The sequence below is a fragment of the Alligator mississippiensis genome, chromosome 14 (genome assembly GCF_030867095.1).
Source record: "Alligator mississippiensis isolate rAllMis1 chromosome 14, rAllMis1, whole genome shotgun sequence".
NCBI lineage: Eukaryota > Metazoa > Chordata > Crocodylia > Alligatoridae > Alligator > Alligator mississippiensis.
The window spans coordinates 9460963-9479095 of NC_081837.1; the positions used below are offsets into that span (position 1 = coordinate 9460963).

At 46.3% G+C, this 18133-nt stretch overlaps 1 protein-coding gene across 3 annotated transcripts; it reads left to right on the forward strand.

Moving 5' to 3' along the window:
* Positions 1-6594: 6594 nt before the first annotated feature.
* Positions 6595-16695, forward strand: XAF1 (XIAP associated factor 1). 3 transcript variants are annotated; one of them, XM_019493244.2, is made up of 9 exons: positions 6595-6665; positions 8221-8297; positions 9560-9695; positions 10205-10261; positions 10916-11111; positions 12510-12577; positions 13347-13700; positions 14494-14563; positions 16532-16695. In XM_019493244.2, the coding sequence occupies exons 2-9, from the start codon at positions 8266-8268 to the stop codon at positions 16543-16545; spliced, it is 927 nt and encodes a 308-aa protein (XP_019348789.1). In that variant the 5' UTR covers positions 6595-6665; positions 8221-8265; the 3' UTR covers positions 16546-16695. The 3 variants fall into 3 exon arrangements, with proteins under 3 accessions (XP_019348789.1, XP_019348790.1, XP_019348787.1); XM_019493245.2 differs by lacking the exon at positions 6595-6665 and adding an exon at positions 7771-7904; XM_019493242.2 differs by lacking the exon at positions 6595-6665 and having other exon boundaries at positions 7928-8297.
* Positions 16696-18133: the final 1438 nt, after the last annotated feature.

Here is an 18133-nt window from a genome sequence, read left to right on the forward strand (position 1 = left end):
GCAACCCTAGTCCACACCCCACTGATAACAGCCCCCCTGGCTTGCCCCAGCCTAAGCCTCTAGCCGGGCGTCAAGGAGCACCTCCAGGCGGCAAACTCCAGTGGTGCCCACTCCCAAGCCACGCACCTGTTGCTGCGGGTGAACGTCCGCCTCGACGTTTCGAGAAGCCTCGTGCAGCTGCAAGAGAGAGGTGGACATCAGAGCAGAGAGCCCCCCTGGGTGAGGGACGCAAGCCAAGGGCGGCTTGGAAGGGCCTGGGTGCAAGACGCAGCATTGTGTTGTCTGAGCGTTGCTACGTCAAGGGACTGTGTACACAGGTTAAATCAACAGGACTGAAAACCACCCGACTTCCTTGTCCCTTTCTTCTCCTCGCTGAAACAACCCACCCAAATCCTGAATTTGTTTGGCTAACTGCTTTGATTTGATCTGAAAGGGGTAACGCGGATGTCAGGCGGTGGTTCTCAACCTTATTAGGCTCCAGGCGCCCCTTGGAAAATGCCAGTGCTTAGTTTTTACTCAGGGTTTTTTTGACTGCAGCAAAAAACCAAAACAACACACTAAAGCAATTCTGCTGTTGCAAAGAGCTCAGAAAGACCCCAACAGGTCTGCGTGCTTTTGGCACTATGGGTTCCCGTTTGAAAAGCTTGGGGTTTGTCCTGTGAATCATGTCTGTGCGCTGCACCGTGCTAAAATTGTGTGGCATCCCACAGCACCCTTGAAACGATCTCAAGGCACCCCAGGGTACCATGCCACCTCAGTGAAGAATCACTGATTTAGGGGCAGAGCCTTACTTGCATGGGGGAGTTTCACTTGAGAAAAGACCAAAGGTCTGATCCTGTGCTGCTTTGTACCTCACCTAGGACTGAACACCTGTGCCAAGCAGGGGCGAAATGGCATGGGGATATGGGGAAGTCTGGCTTGGTGGCACTTTTATGCTCCAGGCTTGTCTTGCAAACGCTAGCGCCAAGCAGTGGGGAACCGGGGCTTGAGGATTTGACCCTGAAAAGTCTTATGGCATCCGTGCGGCTCCTCACACAAGTGAAGGTTTGCGTCCCCTGGATAGGAGTTTTTTTGCCTACGGTTTGCAGGCTTTGGCCTCCAAGGACTAGGCACTGCAGTAAAAGAGTCCCCAAACAAGCTGTTCCGATTTGACCGTTCTGCTTGTAAAAGCAGTGAATGCCCACTGAGAAAAGGGGGAAAAAAAATAAAGGGAATAGCAGGCTAGAGCTGTACAGGCTCCAAATCCGAGCAGCAATCCTTCTGGGTAACTTAGGCCAGATAGATACCACCCAGGTTGAGACGCTAAACCAGCTATAGCCTGCATTGCCACATCCTGTCTCCAGCAAAGAAGTGCTACCTGTCAGCAGCAGAAAACGTGCAAAACTCTTGTTTAAGAAACTGCCCCGTGGTAGCTCCTTAGCAAAGCTGTTCTGAGGTTTGCTGCCTCTTTTAGTTACCAACACTAACACAGTTCATTGTCTTGGTGCTTCAGTGGCAAAGGAGCAATTATGAATAAAAGGAAATAAAAAGCAAAAGCAAAGCTGCGGGGGAACAGCTGAACTAAGCAGACACAGGGAGGCTCTCGCTCGAGAAGCCCGATTGTAGGACTGGCATCCAGGAACTCCCCGTTCTGACGCCAAATGGCTTTAAACAAGTCATTAAACCAGCCTGGGCCTCAAGCTTCCCAGTTTGCAAAGTGAGAAAGGGGTAGTATTTCAACAGGAGAGTGTGGGGGGTTATTCTTAACCCCTCCTCCATGTGCCCTACAAAATACAACCACCCCAATTCCATGGAAAGTAACTCAAAACCCCAAGCATTGGAGATTGGGGTTTCTTGAGTAACTGAGTCATGGAAAATCAGAGCAAAAAAGGTGTGAGATATGAAAAAAAGGACAAAGGGAGCAACCATCCTCTGGCTATCTGAACGGGAAGTGATTTACCTGAACGGGGCGACACGGGCAATGCGCCTTTAACAGGCGAAGGGAAGGAATCCTGGGGCTGGGAGGTTCCCGGGGTTTCCAGCAGCAGTTGGGCTTGGGCAGTTGCACGGAAAATACTGAAAAAAAAATTAACAGCGGGATCTTTTGGGGGAAGACACCCTTTGGGAGGAAAAAGGAGGCAAAGGCAGGGAGCCAAAAACCAATAAAATAAAATAAAAGGACACCAGCAGGGTTCCACGGTGCACATCAATTTAAGAGGCAGCAGGAGAAGTTTATCCCAGCACAGATGCAGGGCAAAGGCATTAGCGTGCTACCTGAACCATGCCCTCAGATGCACCAGAGTGACGGACAACCTGACGATTTGCTGATGTGCAGCACTTTGGCAATGAAAATAAGAGAGCCCGATGGGGAGGTGAGAACGAGACCTTCAAACAGGCTTGCTGTGCTGAGCCGGGTGTAAAGGGAGCGGGGAGCATAAGTGAATGAACTGCAGGGGAGGAGAGGGGTTTACAATGCAGCCCATGCCAGAGAACTGTGCTGGGAAGCTTGAACTTGATCCGGCAGAAAGGAGGCCAGAGGAACATGTTTGATTTGGCAAGGCCCCTCTGCTCCCCATCCCCCACGGGCTGTGTATAGCCCGGAGATGCATTGGTGCGCTGTGAGGTTGTCAGCTCATTCACGTAACTGGCCCGGAAATCTTCCCGAGCAGCCTGCCAAGGGAGTGGGGAGCCCTGGCTGCCTGCTTGCTTGCTACCCAGCTGACAGGCAGACTACAGGAATCATAAGGAGCTGCTGAGAAACGCTCCTGCTTACAAAGACCCGGCACCAGGAATTTGGGAGGTTTCAAAACAGGCCTTCAAACAAAAACCTCCCACCTGCTGAATTTCACTGCAGGCTAATTGAGCCTTTACAAAAAAAATATCATTGCCTTCAGGCAGCACCACGGACAACAGCGGGAGCAGAGCAGTGTTTCCAAAAAACCCCGAGGCTGCAGCCTTTAACTGGTTTGAAGTGGCAGGTAGAATTGGCTTGGGGCTGCAGGTACCATTTAGGAGCTGCAGCCAGTGACCGTCCTCGTCCCTTCTGCTGGACAGCAGCTTTCGTAGGATACTTCTCAATCAGTACGTTGCTTGAAGTTGGTCAGTACCATTATCCCCATTTTACAGATGGAGACACTGAAGTACAGGGAGGGGATGCGATGGGGTTTCAAAGCACACTTATGAGTCAAGCTTCATGGTAGTCCTAGGATTGTTATTGCCATTTCAGAGATGGGTAAACCAAAACCAAGAACATCTATAAAGATCTTCCCCTTGAGAGAACTTGGGCAAGGACTCAGATCTCCTGACTCCCGAGATCCCATCCCCTTATTTTATGGGCATAAAAATGAAAGTCAGTTCGACTTGAGCAGTCATTGTAGATGTGTCAACAATCGTGTTGGATGTTGCAGCGAAATAATTAGCAGCAGCTGATATGTTTGTAGTGTCTGAATTAAGTAACCCGTGCATCATCAGAAGAAAAGTCTCTTTGAAAGGGAAGAGTTTCAAAACCACCCTAACGCCAGAGAATAATTAGGGAATAAAGGCTATTTAGTGTAACCTAGCTCATTTCCAAGAAACTACTTTTTAGGTATATCTTGCTGAACCACTGCTTCCACCGGCTAATGTTATCTCTAGACAAGAGTGGGCTTTGGCAGGGAGGTAGCAAGTAGCATTTAGAGGCAGAAATGATTTCCACCCAGCCCCTACTTTCAGTCCAAACAGCGAGCGACCACACAAGAACAAACTCTGCAAACAGGATGTCATTGTGCCAACACAGCCAGATTAACCTATGCAGCTGCTAGCTCCACTCCAAACGTACTTGTGCTTCAATTTGTTTTAAAGCAATTAAAATGTTGCAGCAGCACTAGTGCAGCATTTGGAGGTACAGAAACAATGGAAATAACAAAGGACTGCAAAATCTCTGATACTTGACAATGAAAAAGAAAAAAAAAGGCCGTCCCTGAAACTTCCTAGGTTTTGGCAGAAAAGGAACATACTATCCCGTCGCGTGAGATTTACATTTAAAAAACAACCCGTTCAGAACTTACCTTTGTGATGCTTGACTTGATCGGTCACCTAAAACAGATCTGAAACCATTATGTTATGCACTAGGAGGTTTACACAAGGCTTAAAAGTAAAAGAATGATTACTAGAGTTCACGGGACATCACTTGTTCCTTACCTTGTTGTTTCTCCTTACTGAGAACATTTTACAGCCTCTGCCAGTCCACTGTGTTCCTTTAGGAGTATCCTTCAGCAAGGTCCCCAATGCAGCATCTGATATTTTTCCAAGTAGAGCTTTTGAGCCTCTTAACTTCAAGTTCTTTTGGTACAATCCCTGTGCCCAACAACTGGCTATACAAAAGCTCTCATTATGAACCTCAAGTCAATGGGGGTTTCCTCTGTCACGGTGCCATGCTGATCAGACTTTTGAGCCCCAGGGTGGTACTTCCAGTACAGTTTAATTGAAGCCCCAGGGAATTTCAAATACTGTACAGCAGAAAGACCGGGGGGAAAAGAAGTATTTGATTGGTAATTGGCAATAGACTGTCTGCCTGCCTGCGACCCATTCCTTCTTGATGACTGCCATCTCATTTACATATTTTTTCAAAAGCCTTTTCTCTGCCTTGTTACATAATTTGTGTTGCAAAATGCAAACAAACACTAATTATTTCCAAGTCTGGACAATCGGTTACTCGTTTCTTCTTGTTATTTGGAAGGGGATAGGAAGGACAAAGAGAAGAAGGCATTTGGACGGGCAGAAAATTAACCAGAGAGATTTGAAGTCTGATTTGGTAAGGAGAGTGTTTTGTACTTGTGTCCTGTGTAGCATGAGGAGGGATCCCACAAACATTAAAATACACGATGTCTTCTAGCACCCGAGGGAACGAATAGTATCATCCCCATTTTACAGAGGGAAAGGTCAAGGCTTACATTTCCAAAATGCCCACTAGTTTGGGGCATCCAACCTGAGACACTAGGGACCCGATTCCTCATTACCCTGCACCTTCTTCTGGGTCTTTCTCCATTCCTCATCACTGAGAAAGTGGGGCTTTTTATACCAGTGAAAAGTGAACCTAGTTTTCAGAAGCACTAAGCACATACCGGCCCCCTGGCTTCGATTCAGCTAGTCAAGCAAGGGAGAAGTGAAAGTCTCTGCAGGAAAGAGACTGTTGCCATTAATTAGAAAAGGGATGTCTGATATATTCATGTCAAAAGAGTCATTTGCAATGAAACAATAACCACAAGGCTGCACAAAGACAAGAGCAGAACTCCAGATTATTGCAATTATTGCATAGACAAGCCATTCCCCTGGCTTGTCTAGCAGTCTGCCTGTCCATCCTTAGGACGGGAGTCCCTCAGAGCAGAGGCCATCACATCTTTTATGTCTAGAAAACAACTAGCAGATCATGGTTGCTAAACCAAACACTAAATACTAAATACGGTCCTTTCAGTGGACAGAATGCTTTCATACATATTTCACATTAGAGTTCGGTCTATTCATACAGAGCTTACAAAGAAGTATTCAGTTATTAAATCAACAGTTGTAGAATTCAACAAATCAATAAGTCGTTTAAAATCATCTGTGTTGCCGTCTTGTGCTGTGGTTATAGCCATCGATGACGCATCCTGTCCGTCACAAGCTTATAACCCGTGTCAATGTGCTCTTTATACACCGTGTATAAATGGTACCTTAATATAAGTACTAATTTGTTTCCATTATCAGCGCTGAGGGGATCTTGCTTTCTCATTCACCAATATGGGCTTTTCAAGCCTTTGATTCCCTACAGTGTCCTGAAGATAACCATAGCAGGAGAGAAATGGGAGAGGAATGCAATAGGCAGGAATGCCATTACTATCCCATCACTTACCCCTTGTCCCTACCCCCAGAAAACTTACAGCTTAAAAGTCCTTTATTATTCATCCAAATTTTATTGGATCCATGGTCAAAAAGGCACATCCTACCCCACGCGTGTATTCCTGCTCCCAGAACAGAGCCACAGCCCAGTCAGCCTGCTCCTCCAGGAAAAAAAGGGAATATGTCGTTTGCCAGAAATGTCAAGGCACAAACTGTGCTGGGCCAAGGCTAAGCGATGATTTCCACTGTCAACAATTTACCTTGCCATCCCCTCCTCCTTTCAAACTAGGGACATCTGCAAGCAGAAGCGGCCCCCTCTCGCCCTGGCCATCACCGGTCCTAGGGTAGGGCAAAGAGGCGTTTCGATGCCTCCACGTTAAACGTTGGGTCTTGTTCACAACTCAGATCACTTGAAAGGGGCTGAGGGTTACTAGAGAACCCAAACCCCAGTGTGATTTTGGTGAGCTGGAAGTGAGATTCAGGGTCTGGCTCTATGGCAAGGCAGCGTTGCTGTTAGGGCACGGCACCGATCTGCAGCTCCGATCTATCCTATCCCACGCTCGACTTCAGCCTCGATGGGGGACCCCCGGCAGCGCGCTCGTCGTGCCTCCGTTTCCAGTGGGGTGATACAGTGCCCAAATGTCAATGGGAAACTTGTCTTGGAAATTAGGCTGTATGCCTTTTTCTGATTGGCTGAGTGAACAATGGCCTCTGTCACATGGTCACAGACAAGTCAGCTGTAAAAACAACTGAGGCTCTTGCTTGGGGAGGCAGACGCCATGGGAGATGTCTAAGGAGGAGGTAGTTTTTCCCAGGCCCAGGAGCTATAGGTAACCTTCCCTGCGAGTCAGAAGACCAAGGCCTGCTCTGCGCGATTCAGGGCCAAAGTAACTCGGGGCAGGTTAACCGATCCATTTTTTTTTTTTTAGTTTTGAATGATGCTTTCTCTTTCTCTCTCTCTTTCTTCAGCAAATCTGTTTCCAATTCAGCCTCATCTCCCCTTCTGTTCTGGACTCCCACCCTAGGTCCTATTCGTGAGGTCAAAACCTTATGAATGGAAAGAAACTGGCTGAGCTTTTGTAAGGAAAAGGTCATTAAGGTTTACTATGAGGGCTAAGCTCCCTCTAAAACACCCTAGACGCAGAGCTTTTTCTTTTTGGTCATCTTACTTTCTTTCTTATTTCTTTACCCAGAGCCGAAGTAATACCGTAGACGTTCACATCATATCAAATCTAGATGCTGCCTCTCCTAGGGCAGTGTTTCTCAACCTTTTAAGTAGCAAGTACCCCCTAACTTCTGAAAATTTCAATAAGTACCCCAACATGGGGATTTTATAATGGACATTAGTTGGACTTCTTCCAACTAATGTGTGCCATATGTGGGAAGAAGGGCTGTGTATATAAGGCCATGATATGACAGAAGTCTGATCTGGTGTGGGTAGGGTTGCCAACTTTTACACCAGGGTTGCACAACTCAAGTATGGACTTGGGCTAGAGGTGATGTTGGCCAAAGCTAGGAGGGCTGAACACAAAATTATTACTGGGGAATTTATTTTTTTTTAATTGCACCAATTTTTTTGCCATAGATTTAAGGGTGAGAGAGAGAGGAAAAGAGGGCAAGAGAGATTGTGTCGGGGTACCCACATACCCCCTGCCTGTGTCTCACATACTCCCAGTGGTACACGTACCACAGGTTGAGAAACTATGTCCTAGGGGACTAGATGCTGCGTCTGCCTGGGGCACAGACCGAACGAGCCGAAAGATTTATTCCACGTCCTGCAACAGGGATCCTACAAAGTTTGCCTAGCAGAGCTCAGGGAGACAGAAATGAAAGGGAGATGGAGGGATTTCGAACTCCCTCTTGTGGTCTCCCAGGAAGGCACTCTGCCTCGCATGGAGGCGTCTGTTTAAGGCTTTACCTGCTCATTTGTGTCTTCAGGAAGCAATCATGATCAGCTAAGGAGGGAAGAAAATCTATGGCAATAGAAAGGAAGGAGAGGAAAGGGCCAGATCCAACATTTGACAGTTCATAAATTGCCTAGAGGCAGCTTTGTTATTAAAACCAAGCAGGTGAAATATCCCTCGTCCCCTAACAGCCTCAAGCAGCTACAGAAAAGAGTCCTGCCTGCTAGACAAAGCATATTCAAACTCATTTGAGCCAGAGGAAAGAGTAGGGCAAAACTATCTTCCACCTCCCCGGGTCATCTGGACGCTACGTTTCTTGATTGAAGCTGTTGTGGGAAGGAGCCGAGACAGTAACTGGACAATGCCGCTCCCTGTTGGTTCCCACTCTCCTGCTTTGCATGGAGAAAAAAAAATTGGCCGAGCCCTTGTCTGGGGTTGGTTATTGGGACTGGCAGTTTCAGTTTCATTTTTCTCTTGTCAGATTAAAGAAGTGAAAAAGAAAGAGGGGCAGAGCCCGAGAGCAGCCATGGAAGACGAGAGCAAGTTCTGCCCAAACTGGTAAGAAATCCCTACTTTTTGCCAAGTGCCAGTGATACCCGAGGGGCACAGGGGCTTTGCTGATCTCCTTTTCGGGGTGGGTATTGCACGCTTCTCTCCCTGAACAGAGAAAGCCAAGGGGAGGCCAAGGAAACAAATCGGAACAGCTGATTGCTTTGTGTTGCCCTTTAACATCTAAGGATTTTGAAGACAATTTCTTTTCCCTGACTGACGGCTAGATCCCCCAGGCAAGATCAAGCAGTGCTTCTCTGCTGCCTGCTGTGTCCCTTGCCCTGCTGCTTAGGACCTAAAAGATTCGGCAGAGAGGGGCAGCTTGGGTCAGCAGTGCTGCGTGTCCAGCACCCAGGACAAGCGGCTTCAAAGAGGGGAAAGAGAGCTCCATAATTATGGACTAACCTGCCCACCGGGGAGGTGTGCCCTAAAAAGGCGGGGGCTGCATCGGGGTCAGCAAAACGCGGGCCAGATGCGGCCCGCCAGGCCACTCTATCCAGCCTGCAGGGCCTCTAAAAAGTTTAAAAAATTTATATTTATCTGCCCTGGCTGCCTGTCATGCGGCCCTCGATGGCTTGCCAAAACTCAGTAAGCAGCCCTCCGCCCGAAATAATTGCCCACCCCTGGGCTACATGCAGTCTGTTATTCCCATCAGTGATGAAGCTGTGGGTGTTTTCCTGCAGTCTGGAACACAACCCAGTACGAACTCGGTCCCTGGCTCAGTTTCCCCTTATGTCCAATGGTTCTTTCTGGTGTCAAGGCAACTTAGCTCTCCAGCTATAAGCCAAAAAGGTCACTATTGTGGGGAGCAAATTGTCCGTCCCTCTGTTCTCCCTTTAATATCTGGGGTCCCTTCACAAAGCAATAGCTTAAAGAAACTAGCACCCAGCCTCTACTATAGACCTCCAGCCCTGGAGCCACTGAATACTGTCTGCGTTATCTCTGGAACGCTGCGAATCCAGATGTTGCTGGTCCCCTCTGATCATAGGGCACAATCCTGCTTTCCCACCAGTGTAACTCTGTTGGAGTTATTCCTGATTTGCACTGATGTAAAAGCACTCTCTCATTTTGGACCCACATCACCTGACGGGGCCCCTGTTCCCTTAAAGATGTCCTCAGCAAAAGAGTAAAGCCTCCATAACAGAGCTGAGTCTTGGAAGGCTTCATTTGAACAAGACACAAGTATAAAATACCTGATGTCAGTTTTCTGGGATCGGCCAGGTGAATCGTATCCAATCCCATAATATTCTTTCCCTTTCCGTGTCACACAGTAAACAAGATGTGTCTGCTGCCAATTTCTCTCTGCACGAGATCCACTGCCGACGGTTCCTCACTGTCTGCCCAGACTGCAAAGAGGCTGTTGTTCAAAAGGAAATGCGAGAGCATCAGGCAAATGCACACAAGCAAGTGAGAGCTCTTCACCTTCCAACAAGGACTCGGACTGTCAGTTCCTGCAGTTAGGAGATGCACGGAAATCATGCCGGGCTGTGCTGCTGCATGGCGAACAGCCACGAGCATCTGTATTTGTTGAGGAGAAGATGGGTCAGGGCCCGATGCAACACTATAGCTCTGTCCACAGCCCCCTTCTCCCCAAAGGGCAACTGTGCGCTCAAGTCAAGGGACTCCGTCAGAGAACCTGCTCTTTTGTATTTAAGTTAATCTCCAATAAACACAGGGAATAATCAGCTGGTAGCATGATTAACTCCTGCCCGAACAGGAAAATCCTACACATTGCTCAGTTCCTATAGGAACAAGGTTCCCTATTTGCTTTCCAAAGATGGAAATAGCAGGGAGTCCATCTTGGACGATTTCACCTACAGAGGTAGCAGGTTCATTAGATAACTTGAAATATTCTCTATAAGCTGTCAGGTATTTTCCTTTAAGTATGCTACTATTCTGTCACCCTTTTCATTCAGGTCAGGTGTAAGCTTTGTCACCAAAGCCTGCAGCAATACCAGCTGGAGAACCATGAGGTGAGTCCATTGCTCTGTGCGCGAGACCAGAATCCAACCTGGCTGATCTCTCTTAGAGACACCACAAAGAGATGTCTGCAAATTAGTGCCTTCCCCAACATGGAACAACCCAGAGTCAGCAATCTTAATATAGTGCCATTTGACCCAGGGTTTAATGTAATCCATCTTTTTATATTAAAACAAATGTATGCCCTGGTCATCAGACTGTCCCTCCACACCTCTTCCCACCCCATTTCTGCAGGGAGTTTCTTAGAGAGGACCTTTCACTTCATCGCTTCTGTGGAGTTCACCTTCACATGAAGTGCGACTGTAGGCATACCTGTGGCAGCTTTTATCTAGCTACTGTAACACCACCAACGACCATATGGCATCACTGGCTTCAGGTTGTGTAGTAGCCAAAGTGCATCCTCTAGGTTTCTGGTGGGCTTGTACTCTTGGTTGCTAGCCCAGGCCAAGGCCACTGCTTCTTCACTTCTAGTTTTACCTGCGTTCACTAAATATAAACCTAATACACTATGCCTACCTGCACCACACACCTGCGTTTTGGTATGTAGACACGGTCTTAGTGGAGGACATTCTTAAAACCAAGTTAGGCCTGTTGTGTGGGGGGGGGTTTCCACTCCTGGTGTAACACTTGCGACTGTTCACTTGCAGACCATGGAATGCAGCGAACGAGTTATGAAATGCAAGTTCTGCGAGCTAGAAATGCCCTCTGCTAAGCTGCAGGAGCACCTCGATTCCTGCGGTAGTCGAACTGAGAAGTGTTTCGGCTGTAACAAATACATCATGTACAAGGACCTGGACCAGCACAAAGACATCTGTCGTAGTGGTGATGGGCTCTCAAATCATGGTGAGATTCACTCTCAAATTAATAATGTGACTCCTCTAGAAACCTTGGTTCTTCTAAGCGCAGGTAGCCCAAATTCCTTGTCATCACCCACAGCATCACGTTACTACAGTATCCGTTAATCACATGGAAAATTCCCCACCTACACTCTCCGAGTCCCAGTAATGCAGGTTGCCTTGTGTAATGTGGCCCCTGCCACACATTACATATATTATACAATTAACTGTGGTTAATCGCACAATACATTTAGACTGGTCACTTGTGCAAAGTAAGAGCAGCCACAGGTGCAGGGTAATTATGCCATAAAAATCTCCATCCAGCTGTAAAAAAGAGCCAACCAGCTACAAAGCTAGTGCTTGAAAATGTGTAACAAGTTTATAGCTGGCATCTATCCAGCTTTCATTTGAACATGTGAAAGCGCCCTGCAATTAGTATCACAAAGGATTATTGCTCATCTTGACCAGTTGAAGGACCACATTTTATTCTGTATTACATCAGCGAGTATAAATCCAGAGTAATTTTGATTTGCTCTGGATATTTATAAGCATAATTGAGAAGCGCTGAGCCTTACTTACATAGCTTGGCTCCGACACATAACAGGATCTTAGTATGAGTATCACACCCACCTGCTTTTTAGTTTCAGGGGCTAGCATCCCCTTCCTTGTTCGCCCCCAGCTCACATGGATTTTAAGGAGAGTCTTGGGTGTGCACACACTGGGAAGACAGGGCCCTTGGTACATCAGGGCTCACTCCAATCCTATTCAACTGATCCCATCTTGAGTATAACAATCTAGTTCCTAATGCAAACTAGTGCAAGCGACTGAACAAGCACCTTTCCCAACCTGCTTTGGAAACGCACTACATACAAGCTGGAAGCCCAGCTCACACTGTCATTTGGGTTGGGCATATTTACCAACCTTGGCTGCTCATGTAATCGGGTTCACTTCTCTCCTGCTATCAGCCCTTTGTAACAGAGAGCCACCTTCTTCCAAAAGTCAGTATAATCAAAGGGTTAGACAAGACATCAGAGGCCGTCTAGTACAACCTTCCCCTGCCACAGATGTGGGATGCGTTGTTCCTAAACTAATTTAGGGGCAAACAAAGAATTGAACCCCTCTCTCAAATCTCAGCCAACAGCCCTCTCCATTAGATCACCCCTCCTGCCTAACCCTAACCCTTTCCCAGCGGCTTGGAGATGACCTTTCCATTAACACGAAGGAGTGTTTTCCGGGTTGTCTGGTTACAGAGGCACCGAAGAACAGCACAGCTGAGGAAGCCCGTCTTCCTACTGAAATACTAAAAACGAGGCACACAATAGAGGCGATATGTACTTGCACATTATTTCCATAACCAGTCAGTCCCACATTACCAATCAACCTCTCCCTCCTTTCTTCCCTGAAGGTCTCAGCGACAAACTTTGTCAGCAGTGCAATAAGTCATTCCCAGATGACCAGTTCTTCCAGCATCTGGTAAGTGACTGGAAAGCCAAATCGGGCTGGCCCTCATTTCTGACTGGGCTCTTTTTGTGGGAAGCGACGTGTTGGGTAGAGTAGGACAAGGTCTTTTGGCTGCTTGCTCTCCGCAGCTTGCAGGTTACTGCCCTGTGAATGCGTTGCAAAAGCAACGCTGGCCCTTGTGTCCCGAAGGCCTCGCTGTTAGTGCCAGCACCAATTAGTACCTGCAAGGCTCTTCTCTTACAGCTGAAGCATCATGCAACAGGGCATGTGGGAAGCACCAGTACACCCCTTTGCCTTTCCCACTGTCTGCCTAGATAATAGCAGCTGCAGCTGTTCCTATTGCTTAACCACTGTAGCAGAGAAAAGCCCCGGTTCCTGCTGGGCAGTTGCCTCTTCAGAAGACTGCCATTCTTGAGTTAACAAGAGAGTTAACAAGTTAACTCTTGAGTTAACAAGAGATGTTGCCCTGGCTGCGGTGGTTCCCAAGACAGTTCCTCCACTCCTCTGTGGAGCACCCATCTAACCTCCTCCTTCTGTAAAACAACCTGAGGCTCACCCCTTCCCAAACAGTTTTGGCTTTGATCTGCAAGCCCTTCTGTCAAACTCTTTCCCTTCCCCACTTTTTTTTTTTTTAGTTTCAACTTATTTTCCATCTTTTTTAATTCTTTCCTAGGTTATGTCCAGACACATCCTACTACCCAGCAGAGGCACCCATCCTCACTGTGCTGCTTGGTCATTTCCTTTGCTAAATTCCCTTATTCTTTTGGATTTTCTTCCATAGAGCCAGTGCAGTCCACTCGCTAAACTGGTGGGGAGTCTCGCCAGCCGGTCAGCTACAAATCCCAGCCCGCTTCTGCCACCCACTGCTGCTTTTCCAGCTACCACTTCATCCCCCGTGAATGCGGCCGCGTGGAGGGATGTCCGTCCAAAAGGGAAGGACAAGGACTTGTCCTCTGCCTCCCGGACCTCACTCAAACCACTCAAGAACAAGAAGTCACCTGGCCATCTGGCTTTCTCGACCACTCTGGATCCGGTACTGCCTCAGGCCCTTGAAGACACAGGGAATTATGATATATTGGTGACCTGTGCCCGTTGCAATATCCTCCTCCCACTGCCAACACTCAAGAAGCATGAGGTGAGAAGGGCTCTCCTTACAGAAAAAGGAGAAACCGTACTGGGCTTTCTTGGTGTTTGAGAAAAACAGAGGCGGTTGGGATACGCTGGGATTTTGGACTGACCTTAGGCTATACCAGTGATACCTTAGATCCCATTCACCACTTGTCTCTCCCATCATATTTGTATTGAGAGCTGGCAATATGCCCAGCTATAAAAAACACGGAGCAGACAAAGGACCATTCTCTTTATACAAATGTCAAGAGAGTGACGACTCCTTCTTCAGTAACGTGGAATGGAAATTAATTGAATGAGAATCTGGCACAAAGTCCTTACCTTTTAGTTATTTCTTCAGAGAGCAAATATCTGGGGTGAAGCCACTCGCCATCTTACAAAGCCACTTACAAAGACCACATACAGGTTCGCATTGTGAGTAGGGTCACACACCACCTGTGACTCTGCAATGGCATTTGGGGATGGCCATAGTTTACAGGAGGTCATAGGTATGCTCTTATATAGCTTCTGGATACAGAGGTGGCAATTGCAGCTTAAAACTATCTTTGCCCTGAGCTCTGTCTCTAATGCAGGAACAGAGCAACTAAAAACCAGGATCAGACTCAAGGGTCAGATCCTAAGAAGTGCTCTTCACCTCCCTTACCTTCCAATGGCTCGGACATTTCCAGACAAGGAGGATGATTATATTTAAGCTGTAGCAAGAACAAAGCTACCACGGAGCAGGGATTACTGTGTTTTAACAAGTATGAATAAACAATGGGTACTAGTCCTTTCTAACAGCATTATTTTTATTTGTTTAGATCAAGTGCCTTCGTTCAGCTTCGTTGCAAAACGTCAGGAGGAAATCAAAGTCAAGCCCTGAGAAACAAGGTACTGGGTTGTTCCAATAAAATGGGGTAGAATTCAGTTAATAGAAACATTTATAGCTACTATATACTGGATTAATAGAGGATCTCACATAGCAAGTGTCTCTGGAAGTGCAAAAGGTCAAAGAATTGCATGGCACTGAAGTAAAAATGTCAAGAAAGTCTTTGATGGAGCCACACAATCCACTATGATAGAAACAGTGCCACACAACCCATTTGTCAGTATAGGGGGCAAACAGAAAAATCAGAGGAAAAAAAAATTGTTACAAGTTAAAAAAATTCCATTTGAGGTTAGTTTTCTCAGAAGACCAAGAGGAAGGCAGAAAATAGATTAAGTTTGGAGCTCAGTGGTCCTTTGGAAAATGAATTTTGCTAAATTCTGAAAGAAGGTGCTGGTTTTGAAACAAAATCATTTGACTTCTTCAATTGGGAAAAAAAATTCCAGCATAAACTATTTTTCAGATTTACACATTGGTTTGGATCTCCCCAAATGGCATTTGCCAGTGAATGAAGGTCACCAAAATAAATTAAGGTTTTCTCACTTCTATTTGGGGATTATAGTCTGATATTTAAGATCCTCATACTCTAAACCACTGATTTGCACAACTGGGGCTCTAAGGCACTGTTAGGCATGCAAACACAATTCACAAGATAAATCCAGAAATTTCAAATAGGAATCCATAGTGTCTAAAGCATCAGGCCCGTAGGGTCTTTCTGAGTTGTTTGCGCAGAATTGCTTTATTGTTTTTCTGTAGTCAAAAAAATGAATGAAAACTAAGCGCTTACATAAGGGGTGCCTCCAGTCTAGCAAGGGGTGCCTTGAGTCTAAGGTAAAGAGTTGTTGCCCTAAACCCAACTAACTTAGTGGGACCAGCTGGATTTACCTGTTGCTGTATTGGATTTGCCTGAGGCCGCACAGAAAGCCCGTGGCAGGGAAGAATTAGAATTTGGTAGCTTCTAACATTGATTTTACGCTCTTTCTACTGAACTACCACAAATTACCGCAGCATTTCAGAATCTCTGTCCCATCAGGCTGCTTAAAAATGCATCTGCACTATAATCCCAATTCAACTGCATGTACGAATTTATATATAAACTCTTATTTTCTCTCTTTTGTAAAGCATGAGGTCTCAGCTGTCCAGCAGAATGCATTTTTAGCACTCATAAATGTATGATATAAAATTGTTTCTCGGTGACAGGTTTTAAGTAACTGCATCTTACTTAATGCTTGCCAATGCTTGTGCCACACACACACACACACACACACTTTAATTATACCAGCTTGGTTAAAGCAGTACAGTACCCTTGCCCCTACCTAGAACAGTTATACCAACGCAATGTTGGTTATGTCAGGATAGTTTATTCCTGACAAAAGGAGCCAAGGCACTTTTATACTGTGTAACAGCAAACACATTAGAGATAGAATATTTTTTGCTGGTTCTACCCCGAGCGAACACAGTTATACAGGTACAAAAACAGGCACAATTGGGTGCTAACTGTAAGGACATTGGGCCTACTCCTGCATTTCTTACTCAGGCAAACCTCCCATGGAAGAATATTAGTTTGCATAGACAAAGAGGAGCTATGTCATTTCAGCCACAATTACCTGCATTTTACATTAAGAACAAACAAAAAGAAAAGAGGGTGCAGAGACTGCTCAGAGAGTCTGCGCCAGACTAAACCCCAAAGGGCTGCCTTTCCCTGTCCACAGGGAATTTAAAAGATGCAGTGCAACTAAAACAAAGGCAGGATTTACTTCCATATGAAGGGAATAAGTTTCACCGGCTTATGAATTACAAGACTTCACCTTGAAATAACTCTGTCGAATGACATGGTTCATACCGCCTTTTCTTGTACTACTTGAGACTGTTCTAGTGAACTCAGCCAAAAAAAAAAAAAGGGGGATGTGAAATTGTAAGCTACCCAGTCCTAGCAAAGAAACACAATTATGTTTTATCTCTTTGTTTTACAGAGGAGTCTTTCTAAGGCACTTCTGGGAAGAACTGGAAATGAATATCGTCCACAAGTTCCAAGCTTCAGCTCCCCTTCAGTAAAGGCATTGCAAGTGCACAGACATTAACCTGCTTTATCCCTAGAGAATAAAAGTGACGTTTCCTAAATGAGACAGAACAACGAGCCACTCTCTGAAGTGTATTTTGTACTAAATGGGATTGCTGTTACTTTACCACCCAATTTGGGACAACTGTGACCTAACAACCTTATCATTAGTGGGTGGGCCTCACCTAGTCTCTCCACCTTCTGAGTTTCATGGCAGTGAACAAAAGCAGGCTGTGCCACAATAACAGGGGTAACAACCAGCTCCACCTATTCCTGAAGAAGTTAAAGGCCAAATTCTCCTCTCAGCTCCATGCAGACTTTGTAGCTGAAGTTGTACCAAAGTACCTGTAAAGAGAGCTCAGTCCACAGCGCTTCTGCTGAGGCCGCTGCCAATGTCCAGTGATTTGTAGCCGTCGAGCTGCGATGCACAGTGGGTGCCATCATCCTTTTTCATTTTCTATAGCTGTGAGCAACATCAGAGAGCCTTGCAGGCCACATACTACCTACAAGCCATGGGTTAGGCCCCAGTGCTCCAAAGTGTTTGCTGTCAGACCCCTCAAAGGGTTCGGGGGAGTTTAGCTATTGTGCCTGGACACGCTCCATCACAGCTATGTTCAGCGCCCAGACAGGAACAGAGAGAGGGCAACAATGCTCGAGTTCAAGCTGCAACATGAGTGGGGGAGTAGCACCAGTGACTCCTGAGTGCACTTTCTTAAGTGTGAACATGTGTGGATTGCACTCTTTCTAATCCATCTCCATGTGTTTTGGGAGCACTTCTAGCTATGAGCAATCCTGCACATTGGCTACTGGAACCAATACAGGGCAAGTATGCGAGAGTAAGTGCCTTCTGGCCTGGGTAATCCGAATCAAATTTGGAAAGGGATGGATGCTGATTTACAGCATCCAAGAAAGCCAGGCTGCTAAGCCAAGAGTACCTGCTGGATATCCCTTCCTTCAGGCCACCCATACCTAGATGAGGAGAGCACAAGTAAATCAAATCTTACTGCTGAAATGAAGCCTGAAAGATAACCTAGAGAACGTTCTGCAAAATTGTATTTGCAGAAACAGCTAAAACTCACTGTTTCCACCCAAGAGACCAGCAGGCTTTTAAGAGGTCACCTCTTTCTGAACATCCTACTCAAACTAGCAAACGGTTGTACATTATGTAATACAAACTACCATGCAACTGCTTTTGTGAAGAAAAAAAAAAAAATACAGTGACTCTGAAGATTAAAGCCAACTCATTTTGCATGCAACTTCATCTTTGGTTACTTCGTGTCCTGGGTTTGTGTTCAACATGTGCATGGGCCAATAATGCATTTAGCATCCTGGGATGTCCATCATCAACCTGGGCTAACAGCACTGGAAGGTCAGCTTTCTGGGGTGAGGATTGTCTTCTGTGTCTCTGCAGATCTTAGTACAATTGGGTTCTGGGCCAGAGTTAGGATTTCGAGGCATTACTGTAATTGTTAATTAAAAGGCTATTGAATGGCACGTGCTAAAATAATGTCCATCT